This window comes from Sinocyclocheilus anshuiensis, unplaced genomic scaffold, assembly GCF_001515605.1.
Source record: "Sinocyclocheilus anshuiensis isolate Anshui unplaced genomic scaffold, SAMN03320099.WGS_v1.1 scaffold930, whole genome shotgun sequence".
Classification (NCBI taxonomy): domain Eukaryota; kingdom Metazoa; phylum Chordata; class Actinopteri; order Cypriniformes; family Cyprinidae; genus Sinocyclocheilus; species Sinocyclocheilus anshuiensis.
The window spans coordinates 1,002,373-1,016,033 of record NW_015539900.1 but is presented as its reverse complement, the minus strand read 5'-3'; the positions used below and the strand labels follow the sequence as shown (position 1 = coordinate 1,016,033).

The window sequence follows — 13,661 nt, the reverse complement described above, 5'->3', positions numbered from 1 at the left end:
AAAAAAAAAAAAAAAAAGATTGACAAAAACTGATTGGCTTACAAGTTGGACATTACTATGGCTTTCAAGAAAATTTACTCTACACAAATCTAATAATTGGGTGATATTTTATTGTAAAACAAAGTATATAAATTATAGAAATATTCATTACTTCATCAAGCCTTTGATATTTCCAGATTTTATATTCAACCCATTAAAAAAAAAAACTTTCCGTTTCAAATATAAATTAGACTTTGAATCTTAAATTTTCATTGTTGACTCAGCAATATAACAAACATTACTTTAACTGCTATTGATAGTAACTAAAGTAAAAAAAACGCAAACAAATAACCTTCTTCAATATGAAGGCTACCTATTTAAACCCCCAAAAACCTAAAGGCAAACATTTTTTTTAAAGGAACATAGCGCACGGCCAGTGCTTTGGCACATCACAAATTCTTTTATGTCTGAGCTTGCCTTTCACACTCCAGTGAAAGGAGGAGGATTGAAAACAAGAAGAAAGCGATGGCATCTTTTGAAGTTTCATTGTATAGGAAAATTTACATCATAAGGCAGAGGCAACACTGATCCAGATACAGTAGGTTATGTTCTGTGACTGACACAAGAAGCAGATGTGTTTTAGATAAGGTGAAGAGCTTTTCAAGAAAAAAACGCCTGCTGAGAAACAGAGTTTCTGTGCAGCATGAGCTATTTTTTTAATAGTTTTTATATATTTTTTATCTTCAAATCTCATGTAAAAATCTTAAAATAAAAACTGTAACATCATTTACTCACACCCATGTTGTTCCAAACCTACAGTGGTGGCCAGGGGCGATTCTAGGATTTTCATTTTAGGGGGGCTCAGCTGACAACAGCCAGTGCTCCACACAGAGATCTGATCTCCTCATCATCCAGTCTGTCTGGAATTACATGAAGAAACTGAAGAAACTGAGACAGACTAAATCCAGAAGAACTGTTACAGGGTCTCTAAGATGCTTCAAGAAACCTATACCTGCAAAGCTACAGTACTGTTAAAAGTTTTAGGCACTTGTGTAAAAATGCTGTAAAATGAGGATGCTGTCAAAAATAATGTAACTAATAGATTTTCTTTATCGATTAACTTCTATGAACTAAATTAAATCAATATTTGGTGTGACCAGCTTTTGCATTTAAAGCATCTTTTGCCCTAGGTGCACTTGCGCATAGTTTTTCAGGTAGCTTTGCAGGTAGGTTTCTTTTCTTGAAGCATCTTGGAGTCATTGCCACAGTTCTTCTGGATTTAGTCTGTCTCAGTTTGTTCGGTTTCTTCATGTCATTCTAGACAGACTGGATGATGATGAAATCAGATCTCTGTGTGGAGCACTGGCTGTTCTCCAAAAAAAAAATCTCACTGGATTATTACAATTAATGAAAACATTTTTTAGCTGGTGAAAATACTAGTGTTCTAATCATTTTGGCCACCACTGTATATAAATGTCTTCCTTTCGTAGCAGAAAAAAAATAGGTAGTAAGCAAAACAGCATCAGCAGTTTCCATTCACTTTCATTGTATGAAACAGATGCAATGAAACGGACACTGAGACTCAGTCACTAACATTCTAAATAGCATCTCCTTTTGTGTTTCAACAAAAAAAAAATCAGTTATTCAGGTCTGGAATGACATGACAGTGAGTAAATGACTGAATTGTCATTTTTGGGTGAACTGTTCTTTTAATTGGTTAGAGAGAAGGTCTGCTGATTTTAGGATAGAATCTCTTTGTTTTCTACCTGAGAGCTGAGCTGGGTCTTAATCCAGTTGAAGTAGTAATTCAGGTCACTGCCCTCCATCAGGTCACGTCCCCAGGCAGCCAGCTTGGCTATGATCCGCGCAGCCTGAGGGAAAGAAGAGAAATGTCGTGTCAGTGCATGAAAAATGCATTTCTGTTATACGTGGCTTTCATACAGATGCTTGAAAATGGGAATATATAAAATGCCTTGACGGGGCTGTGGCCTGGTGCGCCTTGTTTGGGCTCAATAAGCTGGAATAGAGTTTGTATAGAGCTCATAGCATTTCCCAGTCCTGCTCTCAGTCTCTCTCTACATCATTTCCTGTCCTCTCTCTGTTTTCCTCTGAATAAAAGTGGCAAGAGGCCAAAGGACAATTAACAGCCTTAATTGCGATAAGTAATGGCAACTGTTGCTCTGCATCCATCTGAAACATTCAAACTAAAATTAAACATCCTAAATTAACATTTCAGCCAAACGAATATGCAACCACTGCAGAATATGTTTGAATTATTGGTCAGATGAAGTGATTGACTGAGAGCTCCATCACTCCCAACATCTGTGTGTGCGCTATGGTAATGAATGCATTGAGAGCTATTCTGATGTTTCCAGAAGACATGACATTTACTCTGCTTGCCATGCAAAAGAGGAACTTCAGAGTGTTTCATTAAGAGCTGAGGTGAGGATGGAAAGGGGAATCAATACCATCATCATGCAGTTCAGCACCCTGCGACCGCTGTCTGCCTGAAGGGTAATTAAACTGTGACAACTGACTTCACGCTGTTCTGTGTGTGAAGTATGTATCCCTAAAATGAGAGTATCCTGGGAAAACATTTTGCTTTTGAGTGAATGTTCGAACTAAGCATGGAAATCTCTTTGATTAATTATTGATAGACCCCATACTAACTATAGGCTCTCAAACCAAAGGTTTAGAACTAGCCATGAATGTAAGCTCAATAATCTAGCGCTGTTGAATAAAACAAGTCACAGTTGAAAAAATAATAATAATAACCATAATTTATTGCTTTTATGAACAAAACACAATGCTATTTTATAGTAAGCAGAATACTGTGTGGAAGAATGTGGACAACTCTGGAAACTTGCTATATTTCTGTTTAGGAACTGACATCATTCCCAAGTAATTATAGAGAGATGGGAGGATAAGCTAACTTTGTTCAGTAACATTTTTCTTCCAGGAGAAACGGATTGTGAAATATTGGTCCATATTTCACGGTGACTTTGTTACGTAAATGTAGCTGAACCATCAGTAAACACCACCTGCACACTCCTGAATTTAATTGCAAAATTTAAGCTCTTATGCGTGTAGTTGAAATTACTTTTATTTTAGAGAAGAAAATAGGAGCTTCTCCTCTCAAATGAGCTTCTTAAAATACATTAAATTAATTTCACTGCTATAACAAATAATTTAAGGAATATTGTAATTATTTTTAGCTCATAATTGTAATAAAGCACTTTCTGCCTAGTATGGTTGTTATAAGTTTAGTATGAAAATATGTAATATTATATTATTACAATTTAAAACAACTGTTTCCTATTTAACCCTCTGGGGTCGAAGCCCACACTGGTGCGGTCTGTCTCGTATTTTCTTTATGACCGCGAAAAGAACTAAAAATACTCTGTCAGTTTTAATCGTACAGATAAGAATAAGGCATCATTTGAAACTGCAAAGGGTCTACTCTTATTTGTGTATAGTCATAACAACAACAAAACAATACTCATTATCTCTAATGCGTTCACACCCACGAGCCGATCGCGGTTTTCAGATTCTAAACATCCATGTGAGACACGCGCGCATGTAAACGCCCACATCATCCGTAAACAAACGTGAAGAGCTCATCCCAGCTACTTTTTGTTTCTGGAAGAAGACGCGCTTATGGTGCGTTCACACGAGACACGAATGTAATTATTTGCCCAAGTAGCTTACATACAAAGTCAACGCAAAGACGCGAATAGAGGCGAATTCGCACCGGGCGACGCAAATGACGCGAAATGCGCAACGAGTTTGCCGCGAAAGCACGATATTCGCCTCAATCGCGTCTTCCGCGCAAGTTCAAAAATTTCTACTCGAACGGAAAATCCGCATGACGCGTTCTCGCACAAGCCAATCAGCGAAGAGTTTCTTGACACGTCCAGTTGAATCAGACAATAGAAGAGAGCATTATTGCAGCCGTCTGTTATTATATAGGTCTGGAGCATAGAAAACAATTAAAATCAGTTGTAGTAGTAGTTGTATTTTATTAGCATGGCTACAGAGATGCTGCTATCAATAATAAAAATAATAGTAATATCAGTGTATATATACAGTAGTAAAATGTAACACACACATTAATACAGGATCCTAACATTATTCATCCTCCTCTGGATGGTGCTGTGAACCCAGACACATCGGCGTTTGGCTTTCCACTGTATTTGTGACTTTTTGACAACAGGTACAAAACAGCGATTGTAGTTATCTCCACCATGGTTGATCGCGCTGTTTTTATTTGCGCGAGTGACACAAAAAACATCCCGCGAGTAATCTAGAGCGAGTGACGCGATGCGCATATTCGCTTCGCGTCTGGTGTGAACACACCATTAGATGAATTTACCTCCGAAGAAGAAGAACACAACGCGATGCGTCAAGTTCAATCATGTGTCCTTGACCTTCACTGTGTATATTTTTATTATACTGTATTGCAAATAAAATACAGATAATAATCAAAACCCACAATATTTTACTCTACTCACACTCTTTTTTACCTGCCTCAGTCACATTCATATTGATGGCCCATTATAGGAGGCTCTTTGTCTTTGAATCACTAAATATTCATGGCCATTGTCACTCCCTCCCATAAGGGCATTCTATCATAAAACGGGTTTTACAAATGTTAAATCAATATATTGTTTTCTGTAAATGAGTGAACAGGATAAATTTCACATCATTTTGTAGCAAAAACTCTAGTCTACCACATCCAGTTCTCAAAAGTCTTGTGAACAAATATTTTGTATGTGTTTTATGGCCTTATTTCAGTGACTTAAACATTTAGTTTTTCCACTAACCACGCATAAACATTGTTTTCTCAAAAACACAAACATGTACTTTCATGCTGCTCGCATATTATTGTAGCACAGTTTGTGCTGAATACAGTATAATCAGACTTTAGCCATTAATATGTTTAAAAAAAGAAGAAGAAACCTTTCTTCTTCTTCTTATTATTATTATTAATGTTAAAAATGGTTGTGGTGTTTTATATCTTTGTGAAAACTCTGACAGGATTATTTGGTAAATAGAAAGCCGAAAAGCATTTTTTTTAAATATAAATCTTCTGTAACATTGCAAACGTCTTTACTACTTTCACAATTGATTGATTGAATGCATTATTGCTGAATAAAAGTATACATTTCTTTAAAAAAAGAATCTTAAAGACCCCAAACTTTTGAACAGTAGTGTATATTATAGATATTTATCTATTTTTTGCCTGATAGCAACTTACCATGTGAACAGTAAAGAGGTCTTGACGGTTCAGCATTGGGAGGAAATATGACCAGGCTGTATTCTTAGTCTTCTTGGCATAATCAAAGAAGATATTGACTCTCTGGTGATTTTCCTGCATAGTAGAGCAGAAGACCCATTATTGCAACATAAAATAAACTGATAAGAAAAGCTGGGTGATTATAGAAAAATTACGATCACAGACACATTGTCTGATATATAGTTAAAAGCTTTCCACAAATGAACATTAAAAAAGTCAGTGACTATATCTGCAAGGGTGAAGTACTTCCATTTCATCACCACTACAACATGAACTATACTTGGTAGCATTGTTGCATCCTTGAAAAATACTTAATACACCCTACACATATTGCACATGATACTTCCCCAGAGACACATTTATAAAATGAAAAGATTTTTAAAATAGAAAGATGAGCCTGTTTATCTTTGTTTTAAAATTATACCCACTTTGCATATGAATAGAAGATTTTTATCATATTGGCATAGGCTAAATGAGCTGCGAGGGGACAAGTCACTGAATGAATACAGAAATACTCAGTATAGACTCTGTACACAGAACCACAGACTCCATAAAAGCAATTGAAAGTGGGTTTTATGAAGGTCATCTATCAGCACAAACTTAAAAGATAATATTGACAAACTATACAGCGAAACAGCCAAGCTAGAGCATCAATCTGTATCTAGGCCAATGTCTAGTGACATTATGAATCAAAACCAGTTTGAGGACGTGACATTTTTCCGTTTTGAACATTGGCAAGACCAAGGCTGTGAAGAGACAAAAAGCAAATGTCATAGTAATTTTCATGTAACTGTCCGCATTTTTTCATTTCAATACACTATACACCTTTCAACGGAGATAATACGGGGTCAGTTTATGCCTTATAAATGAACACTCTGAAGCTTTTAAGTGTGACAGGCAATGAGAAAACAGACATTAGAGTTGGACTTTTTTTGTCTCTGAAATGGTGTGTGTTTTTACCTGCAGTGTATCATCAATCAGGGTTAGGATGTACTGAACTGTTTGCTCTTTAGATATATGAGCCATAAGGTTGAGGAAGGTCTTTGCACACTACAACGAAATATGTTAGAAAAATTAGTTAAATGTACAGACTTCAATAGAAATACAACTTGTAAGCCTAAAAACACAGGTAATGATCTAGCTCTCTTATGTTAAATTAATGTGGTACATTTCTTCTTTTAAACTAATTATTTAAAAGTTTGGTAGGGGCAAAACTAATATTAGAAGAATTTCATATCCACCTGATGTCCTTCTTTTGTCAGAATTGCTTGCTTGTCCTCAGACCCGGCAATCTCAAACTTCTTAATGAACTCGCAGTCCTCGGCTGAGATCATTTGGCCCCTGAAAAGCATGAAACTCACCAATGACTAAAAGGAGTTGCAGCAAATGCAGCAAAGTGCATTAATTGTTCACATTCTTTTTATTAAACATATTTACTCTCACTTGCTTTTTTACTGTTTTAATCTGTCAAAGATCCAATATATCCATTCTCAAGCCTACACAAGTAAATTATATTTCTCTCATCTGTGGAGAGCTTGCAGGACTCAATAATAAGGATGGGATGATGGGTTGGGCCCATTGATAAAACTGTTACTTGTCCCATTGGGTCCTATTGATCACAAACGAGTATCTACACCTTAAAGGGATAGTTCACCCAAAAATGAAAATTCTGTCATTAACTACTCACCCTCATGTCGTTTCAAACCCGTAAGACCTTCGTTCATCTTTGGAACACAAATTAAGATATTTTGATGGAATCTGAGAGCTGTCTGACCCTGCATAGACAGCAATACAACTGAAATGTTCCCAAGTCCAGAGACGTAGCAAGGACATCGGTAAAATAATCCATGTGACATCAGGGGTTCAACCGTAATTTTACGAAGCTACGAGAATACTTTTTGTGCGCAAAAAAACCCCAAAAAAAACAACTTTTTCTATGCTATTCTAAATGACAGAATTTTCATTTTTGGGTGAACTAACCCTTTAAAAATTAAAGGTGCACTCAGTATTTTTTCAGTATAATTTTTGACTATTATTACACATGAAAAATACAATGTTCTAATTAGATCTAATATGATAATTGTATTTGCTGAAGGATCTAAGGATCATCAAATGCAAACTGTGCAAACTGTGGCAAGGCAAGGCAAGTTTATTTATATAGCACATTTCATACACAATGGTAATTCAAAGTGCTTTACATAAAAGGAAGCAAAATTATCATAAAAAAATAATTACAACAATAAAACAAGGAATTTAATGTATGTAATGGAGCACGAGAACAGAACAGACTGGGCGGGCATACAAACGTAACGCCAGGTTCACACACTCCGATTTAAAACAAGGAAAAGTGCACTTTTAGATAAACAAGGCAATAGTAGATGGCATTCGTGGTGATGGTTAAAGTTATATTTATTGAGTTTAAACATGAATATGTCTATGACGTGATTAAAATCGAAATCGCAAAACTGATCAAAGAAATCGCGATAGGTTTTTTTTGTCCATATCACACAGCCCTATTGGAAACCAGATTGAAAACTGTCCAGGTATTCATTTGAGTTTAAGTAGTTGTTCAGCTGATTAAAAACTATCTTTTCAATAATCTTGCCTATAAAAGGAAGATTTGATATTGGTCTTTAGTTGCTCAATATGGTGTTTTCAAGATTGCTCTTTTTCAGAAGGGGCTTAACAACTGCAGTTTTCAGGGAGTTTGGAAACGTCCCAGAAAGAAGTGAGGCACCACTTCTAAGAGATCTGCTTCTAAACAGTTAAGCACACTTTAAAAAAAAAAGATGTGAGAAGTGTGTCAATACAGCAGCTTAAGCTGCTTTACTATTTCTTCCAAAATGTTGCTTCAAAAACAGACATAGTAACTTCATTTTGAAATTGCGGTCAAATTTGTCTGACCTCTGCATAACTTGAGGATGTGCCAATCGCCTTTCTGATATTATTGATCTTCTCAGAAAAGAAGGAAGCAAACTCATTGCATTTGTTGTCGGAGAGCATTTCACTGGCAATCTGACTTGGGGGGTTTGTCAGTCTCTCAACAGTAGCAAAAAGAGTGCGAGGGTTGTTTAAGTTACTATTTATGAGCTGTAATGGCGCAGCTCTATTCTGGAAAAGGGGGCGGGGAGCAGCAGCTCATTTGCATTTAAAGAGACAGGCATGAAAAACAGCGTGTTTCTGCTTCCACTCAAAATAGGCATTTTCAAAATAATATAATAAATGATCTGTGGAGTATTTTGAGATGAAACTTCACACACACACTCTGGGGACACCAGAGACTTATATTACATATTGTAAAAAGGGGCATAATATGTCTCCTTTAATAACAATGGATGAAATGTTTAGATCTCTACTGATGACACACATCACTTCCTGTTTGTTGCTGCCGTGTGTTTTAAGTTTGAGCTCTGTCAAGTTAATTATTTATCGTCTATTTTTTTATCTTAAAATCAATTTTATACACCATTATTTCCTTTTGATTTCCCGAGTCCGCTATTAGCTTATAGCCCATTAGCATCGCCAGTGTGGTTGCCGCTAATCTCGCTTACATTGCTAATACTCTATTCACACACATAACCATTGTTTTACTCACTGTTACTTGCTTTAATGGCGGATGTTTGTCTACCTTTGAGTGCAGGTGAGGACACTTTGGAGGCCGTGGAGAAGCAGATTCGTGACCTGGTGAAGAAGCAGGCCCAGCTGAGGGAGCGGAAAGCCGCGCTGGAAACATCCCGGGCTGACGCTCACAAGTCCGGGGTAAGTATACAGTGTGCTGCTAACAGTCCCACCACCTCTACTCTGTGTGTTTCTCTGCACAGGCCCGGTGCACCCAGGACGCAATCTTCCCAGATGTCCTTCACTCCGGCACCAGGACACCACGGACCCTGGGTGCACCCGCAGTGGAAGACGCAAGCCAGGCCCCGGGCGACGACCTCTCCCCCTCCGCCACCTCCGGTCTTCGACATCTCCACCCAGAACCGCTACGCTCCCCTCCGCGAAATGGAACGTGACGCTGTGATCGTCGGAGACTCCATCGTCCGGCACGTCCGTGCTACGTTAGTCGAAGGTAAAGTGCACACTCACTGTTTAACTGGTGCTAAACTATTTTTAAAGTTTGGGCTCATAAACATTAGATCACTCACACCTAAAGCAGTTATTGCAAATGAAATGATCACAGATAATAAACCAAATGATTATATTGGTCTAAATGAGTCTATTCCACCAAGCTACTGTTATAAGCATGAGCCCCGTCAGACTGGTCGTGGCGGCGGTCGAAATACTAATGCTTAATGTTACACTGTCAGATATGCAAAAGAAATCTATCGTATCTCTTGCTCTGGCTACTGTATATAGACCACCAGGGCCGTATACAAATTTCCTAAAGGAATTTGCAGATTTCCTCTCAGACCTATTGGTTACCGTTGACAAAGCGCTAATTGTCGGAGATTTTAACATTCACATTGATAATACAAATGATGCATTAGGACCTAATAAACTCTTTTGGAGTCAAGCAAAACCACTTGCATATTACTGCTCTTTTGTTGGTTTTGATTGCTTCTATTGTCCTCATTTGTAAGTCGCTTTGGACAAAAGCTTCTGCTAAATAACAAAATTTAAATATAATGTAAATGTAAATAACAAAACTACATTGAAATTTTAAAACAAGCCCCAAATCAAATAAGGTAGTAACACAAATAAAATAAATCTCTTCAACAAAATAAGGCTTTGTCTGTGTTCTTTCCATTAAAAATGAGAGGCAACAACTGCATTTTAATCATGATTAGCATCTCAACCGATTTGAATCGTCACATACTTGAATCGATTTTCATCCGGCTCACGGTTAATCATTATCATCCCTAATGCTGCGTATTACTGATATTAACTACATGGCTCTGCGTTATCGTCCGGGCAGAACTATTGTTCCAGCCACCAAAGACAGATACACAAATAACCTGCCTGATTTATCTCAACTGCTCTGTGTACCCATAAGTACACATGAACTAGACTATTCAGATTCTTAAAACACTATAAATCAAAGCCTTGGTTGTCAGTTTTTGTAATGGATTCAATTTCTTTAAATTTGTTGCATTTCTTTTTATAATAAACAAAATGTAAAGGCATGAGTTGTCTCTTTAAAGTTGCTTTGCAACGATTTGTATCGTAAAAAGCGCTATACAAATAAACTTGAATTGAAAACTTGAATTGAATGAGTAAATTAGAGGTCGACCGATTGATCGGCCGGCCAAATGGGCCGGTTTTTGGCATTTTTTAATTCATCGGCATCGGCCGATTGTGCTGCAAATTAGGCCGATTAATAGGCAGGTGCACTGGCGGGCAGCTAAGCGTTGTTGCGGATCTCCCTCTGGCTGCGTGAGATGGAGCAGCTCACGCTCTGCAGGCTGCAGCAGCCGCGGCTTGTTCAACTTCACACACAGGCTCAGCTAATGGCAGGGCAAAACAGACCGTTTCGAAAGCGGGATTACGTTTTACCCTACTTGAATTGATGCCGGAAAGTTATCATATTCATAAGTGCAACAAGTTATTTGCATGTGAAAGTAGAAACACGTTCAATTCAGACGAAACTTCTGGGCTGATTAGTATTGTAGGTCCGAAAATAGCATCCACTATGTCATATATTCGCTCGTGGCCAGCGCACTCTTAAGCAGTTATGAGCAGCAGGCAGTGCAATATATGTGAAATCTTTTATTTTTGTTATCACTATGGCCATTTGACGTATAGCAGTGTCCAGTGTTTCCTATACATTGAGTTATTTGTGGCGGCTCATCACAATATCAAAACTGACCGCTACAAATAGATTTTCCAAAAGGCTTATACTTCGTTGAATAAAATGAGCGCTTCACGTTTCAAAATTAAAATGCAGCGCGGGTGTTTTTATATGAATGTATCTTTGAAAAGAACCGACTGTCTTCAGAAAAGCTTCAATGTCATTTTCATTTAGTCTTTCCTGCAATGCCTGATAGCGTTTGTGAGCAGCACTTATTTGATTACAGCCTTTACCGGGAAAACCGCTATATCTCCAGCTCCCAAAGCGCCTCCTGCTGGCAGAGAATTAATTTGCAGTCTGTGGGAAACACTGGTGTCTGTCAGCAAACATAAACAAAAAAGTTTTGAGGTGCTTAAGTTTTGAGCCATGTATTATTACTCTAAATTGGGCTACTACTACCATTACTTGTACATCTTGTACCCTGCAATAATCATTTGCTCAAACTCACTTTTATGAGATGAATGGGAAAAAAAAAGAAAATCGGCAAAACATATCAGCCAAAAAAATCGGCATCATATATCAGCCATCGGCTGCCCTGATTTCTAAATATCGGCATCGGCCAGTGAAAAACCCATATCGGTCGACCTCTAGAGTAAATCGAGAGTGTGTCCACGATTGTGTGTGGGTCCATGCACATGCTGAATCCGGTCAAAAGTGTTTAAAACAGTTATAATTCATTTTGTAGTTTTGATTTCTTCATTATCTATGTGAATATTAAAATCCCCTGCAATAGCAAAACAGTCAAACTCTGAAGAAATAATTGATAACAGTTTTGTGAACTCTTCAACAAAGGCTGGAGAGTATTTTGAAGGCCTGTAAATAATGATAAACAAAATGCACAATACCTAGACATTCAAAAGACAAGTACTGACCAAATGACACTTGCTTGCATTGATAGACATCTTTAAATAGAGCAGCTAGGCCTACACCTCTCCTAACAGTCCTGCAGACACTTATAAAAGTAAAGTTAGGAGGGGCTGTTTCATTGAGGACTGTTGCACTGCAGCTGTCTTCTAGCCACGTTTAATTTAAAAATATAAAATCCAGGTTGTTTGTGGTTATTAAAGGCACAATATGTAATTTTCGCTGCTGGAGGGCGCGTATTCAAAATAAACGAGAAAAAAACAAAAAAAGAGGCAAAGGCGTAGTTTGATGACGCCGTGACTGAGTGTGGAATCATGAGAGTTGTGGTCTTCATCCCCACAGCCGATGCAATCCGACGGGACTCAGGCAGAAATCATGTTCATGGATGAGCTAATGACTTATTAACGTAGTAGAATGAAGCAGGGTGAGGCTGAAAGCCATCGAAGCGAAACGATGTCGCTGAACGAGTGCGACACGCGGCTCGAAAGCAGCGGAGCTTTTATTATGCCACAGTCGACCACTTCCGCTCTTTCCGGGCGCGTATGTGGGAAAAAAAAGCAGCGCTGTTTTATCATACTTGATACATTTAAAAGTTCTGTTATTATGCTACTCTGTGCGGTCGTCACCAGTCTAATAAAACGCACAACATATTAAAGCGTCTTTGATAGGCAACACAATAACACTATGGACACGGTCCGTGTCACTAGTTAAAATTGCTTATTTCTCTAGATTTAAACTTTTTTGAAACATTTGGGATAATGTAAGTACACAAGTCAGCAAAATATATAACACTGTTCTAGTGGTTTTTGGATATTTTAATAAAAAAATCTTACATATTGTGCCTTTAAGTCATTGATCAATAATTATTTATTTTTTTTAGTGAGCTAATGTTTAAAGGGATACTCCACCCCAAAATGAAAATTAATCACTTACCCCCATGTCGTTCCAAACCCCTAAAAGCTTTGTTCATCTTCGGAACACAATTTAAGATATTTTGGATGAAAACCGGGGGGCTTGTGACGGTCCCATTCGCTGCCAAGTAAATTACACTGTCAAGGTCCAGAAAAGTATGAAAGACATCGTCAGAATAGCCCATCTGCCGTCAGTGGTTCAAGCGTAACGTTATGAAGCGACGAGAATACTTGCCCACAGGCTTTGGTGGTCGTGGGGCCCGCCGTTTTTTAGTTGATATCTGGGGGCTTGCAGCGAAAGAGTGGGAGAGTTTGGTCCCAGCATAAACCAGTTCCTCCATTTTTTGTGAGAAGCTTAGAAGTGGAGATGCTGGAGAGAGGGATAATGTGTCTGGAAAGCGGGGCTCTGGCTCTGGTGTTTCCGGTGGCTGTGAAATGTTGTCCTGGCTTCCCTGGCTGTTTTCCAGAAAGTCATCCTCGACTTTATTCAACAATTCGTCTCCTCTGTGTCTCTCCTCATCACCGTAGCACCATTTTGGAGAATAACCACTGAACGCAAGCCGCGTATGCTATTCGGTGTCAGCCGCGCTGCACGGATGCGCTGTTTTCATTCCAATCAAAGCGTAAATACACGTAGAAAACGTATCCTTGTGTCGCGGCTAGCGTTCAGTGGTTATTCTCCAAAATGGCGCTACGGTGATGAGGAGAGACACAGAGGAGACGAATTGTTGAATAAAGTCGTTATTTTTGTTTTCTTCGCGTACAAAAAGTATTCTCGTCGCTTCATAACGTTACGGTTGAACCACTGATGGCAGATGGACTA

The 13,661-nt window shown here is 38.2% G+C and overlaps 1 protein-coding gene across 2 annotated transcripts in view; it reads right to left on the bottom strand.

Annotated features, from left to right (window-relative positions):
* The window catches only part of LOC107686042 (V-type proton ATPase subunit H), a 71,207-nt gene that overhangs the window by 48,714 nt on the left and 8,832 nt on the right, over nt 1-13,661 (bottom strand). For both annotated transcript variants that reach the window (XM_016482862.1, XM_016482863.1), the window contains exons 3-6: nt 6,517-6,616; nt 6,236-6,325; nt 5,237-5,350; nt 1,746-1,850 (exon numbers count right to left, since the gene is read on the bottom strand). In XM_016482862.1, the coding sequence (XP_016338348.1) occupies nt 1,746-1,850; nt 5,237-5,350; nt 6,236-6,325; nt 6,517-6,616 (409 nt within the window). The remainder of the gene's footprint in view (nt 1-1,745; nt 1,851-5,236; nt 5,351-6,235; nt 6,326-6,516; nt 6,617-13,661) is intronic.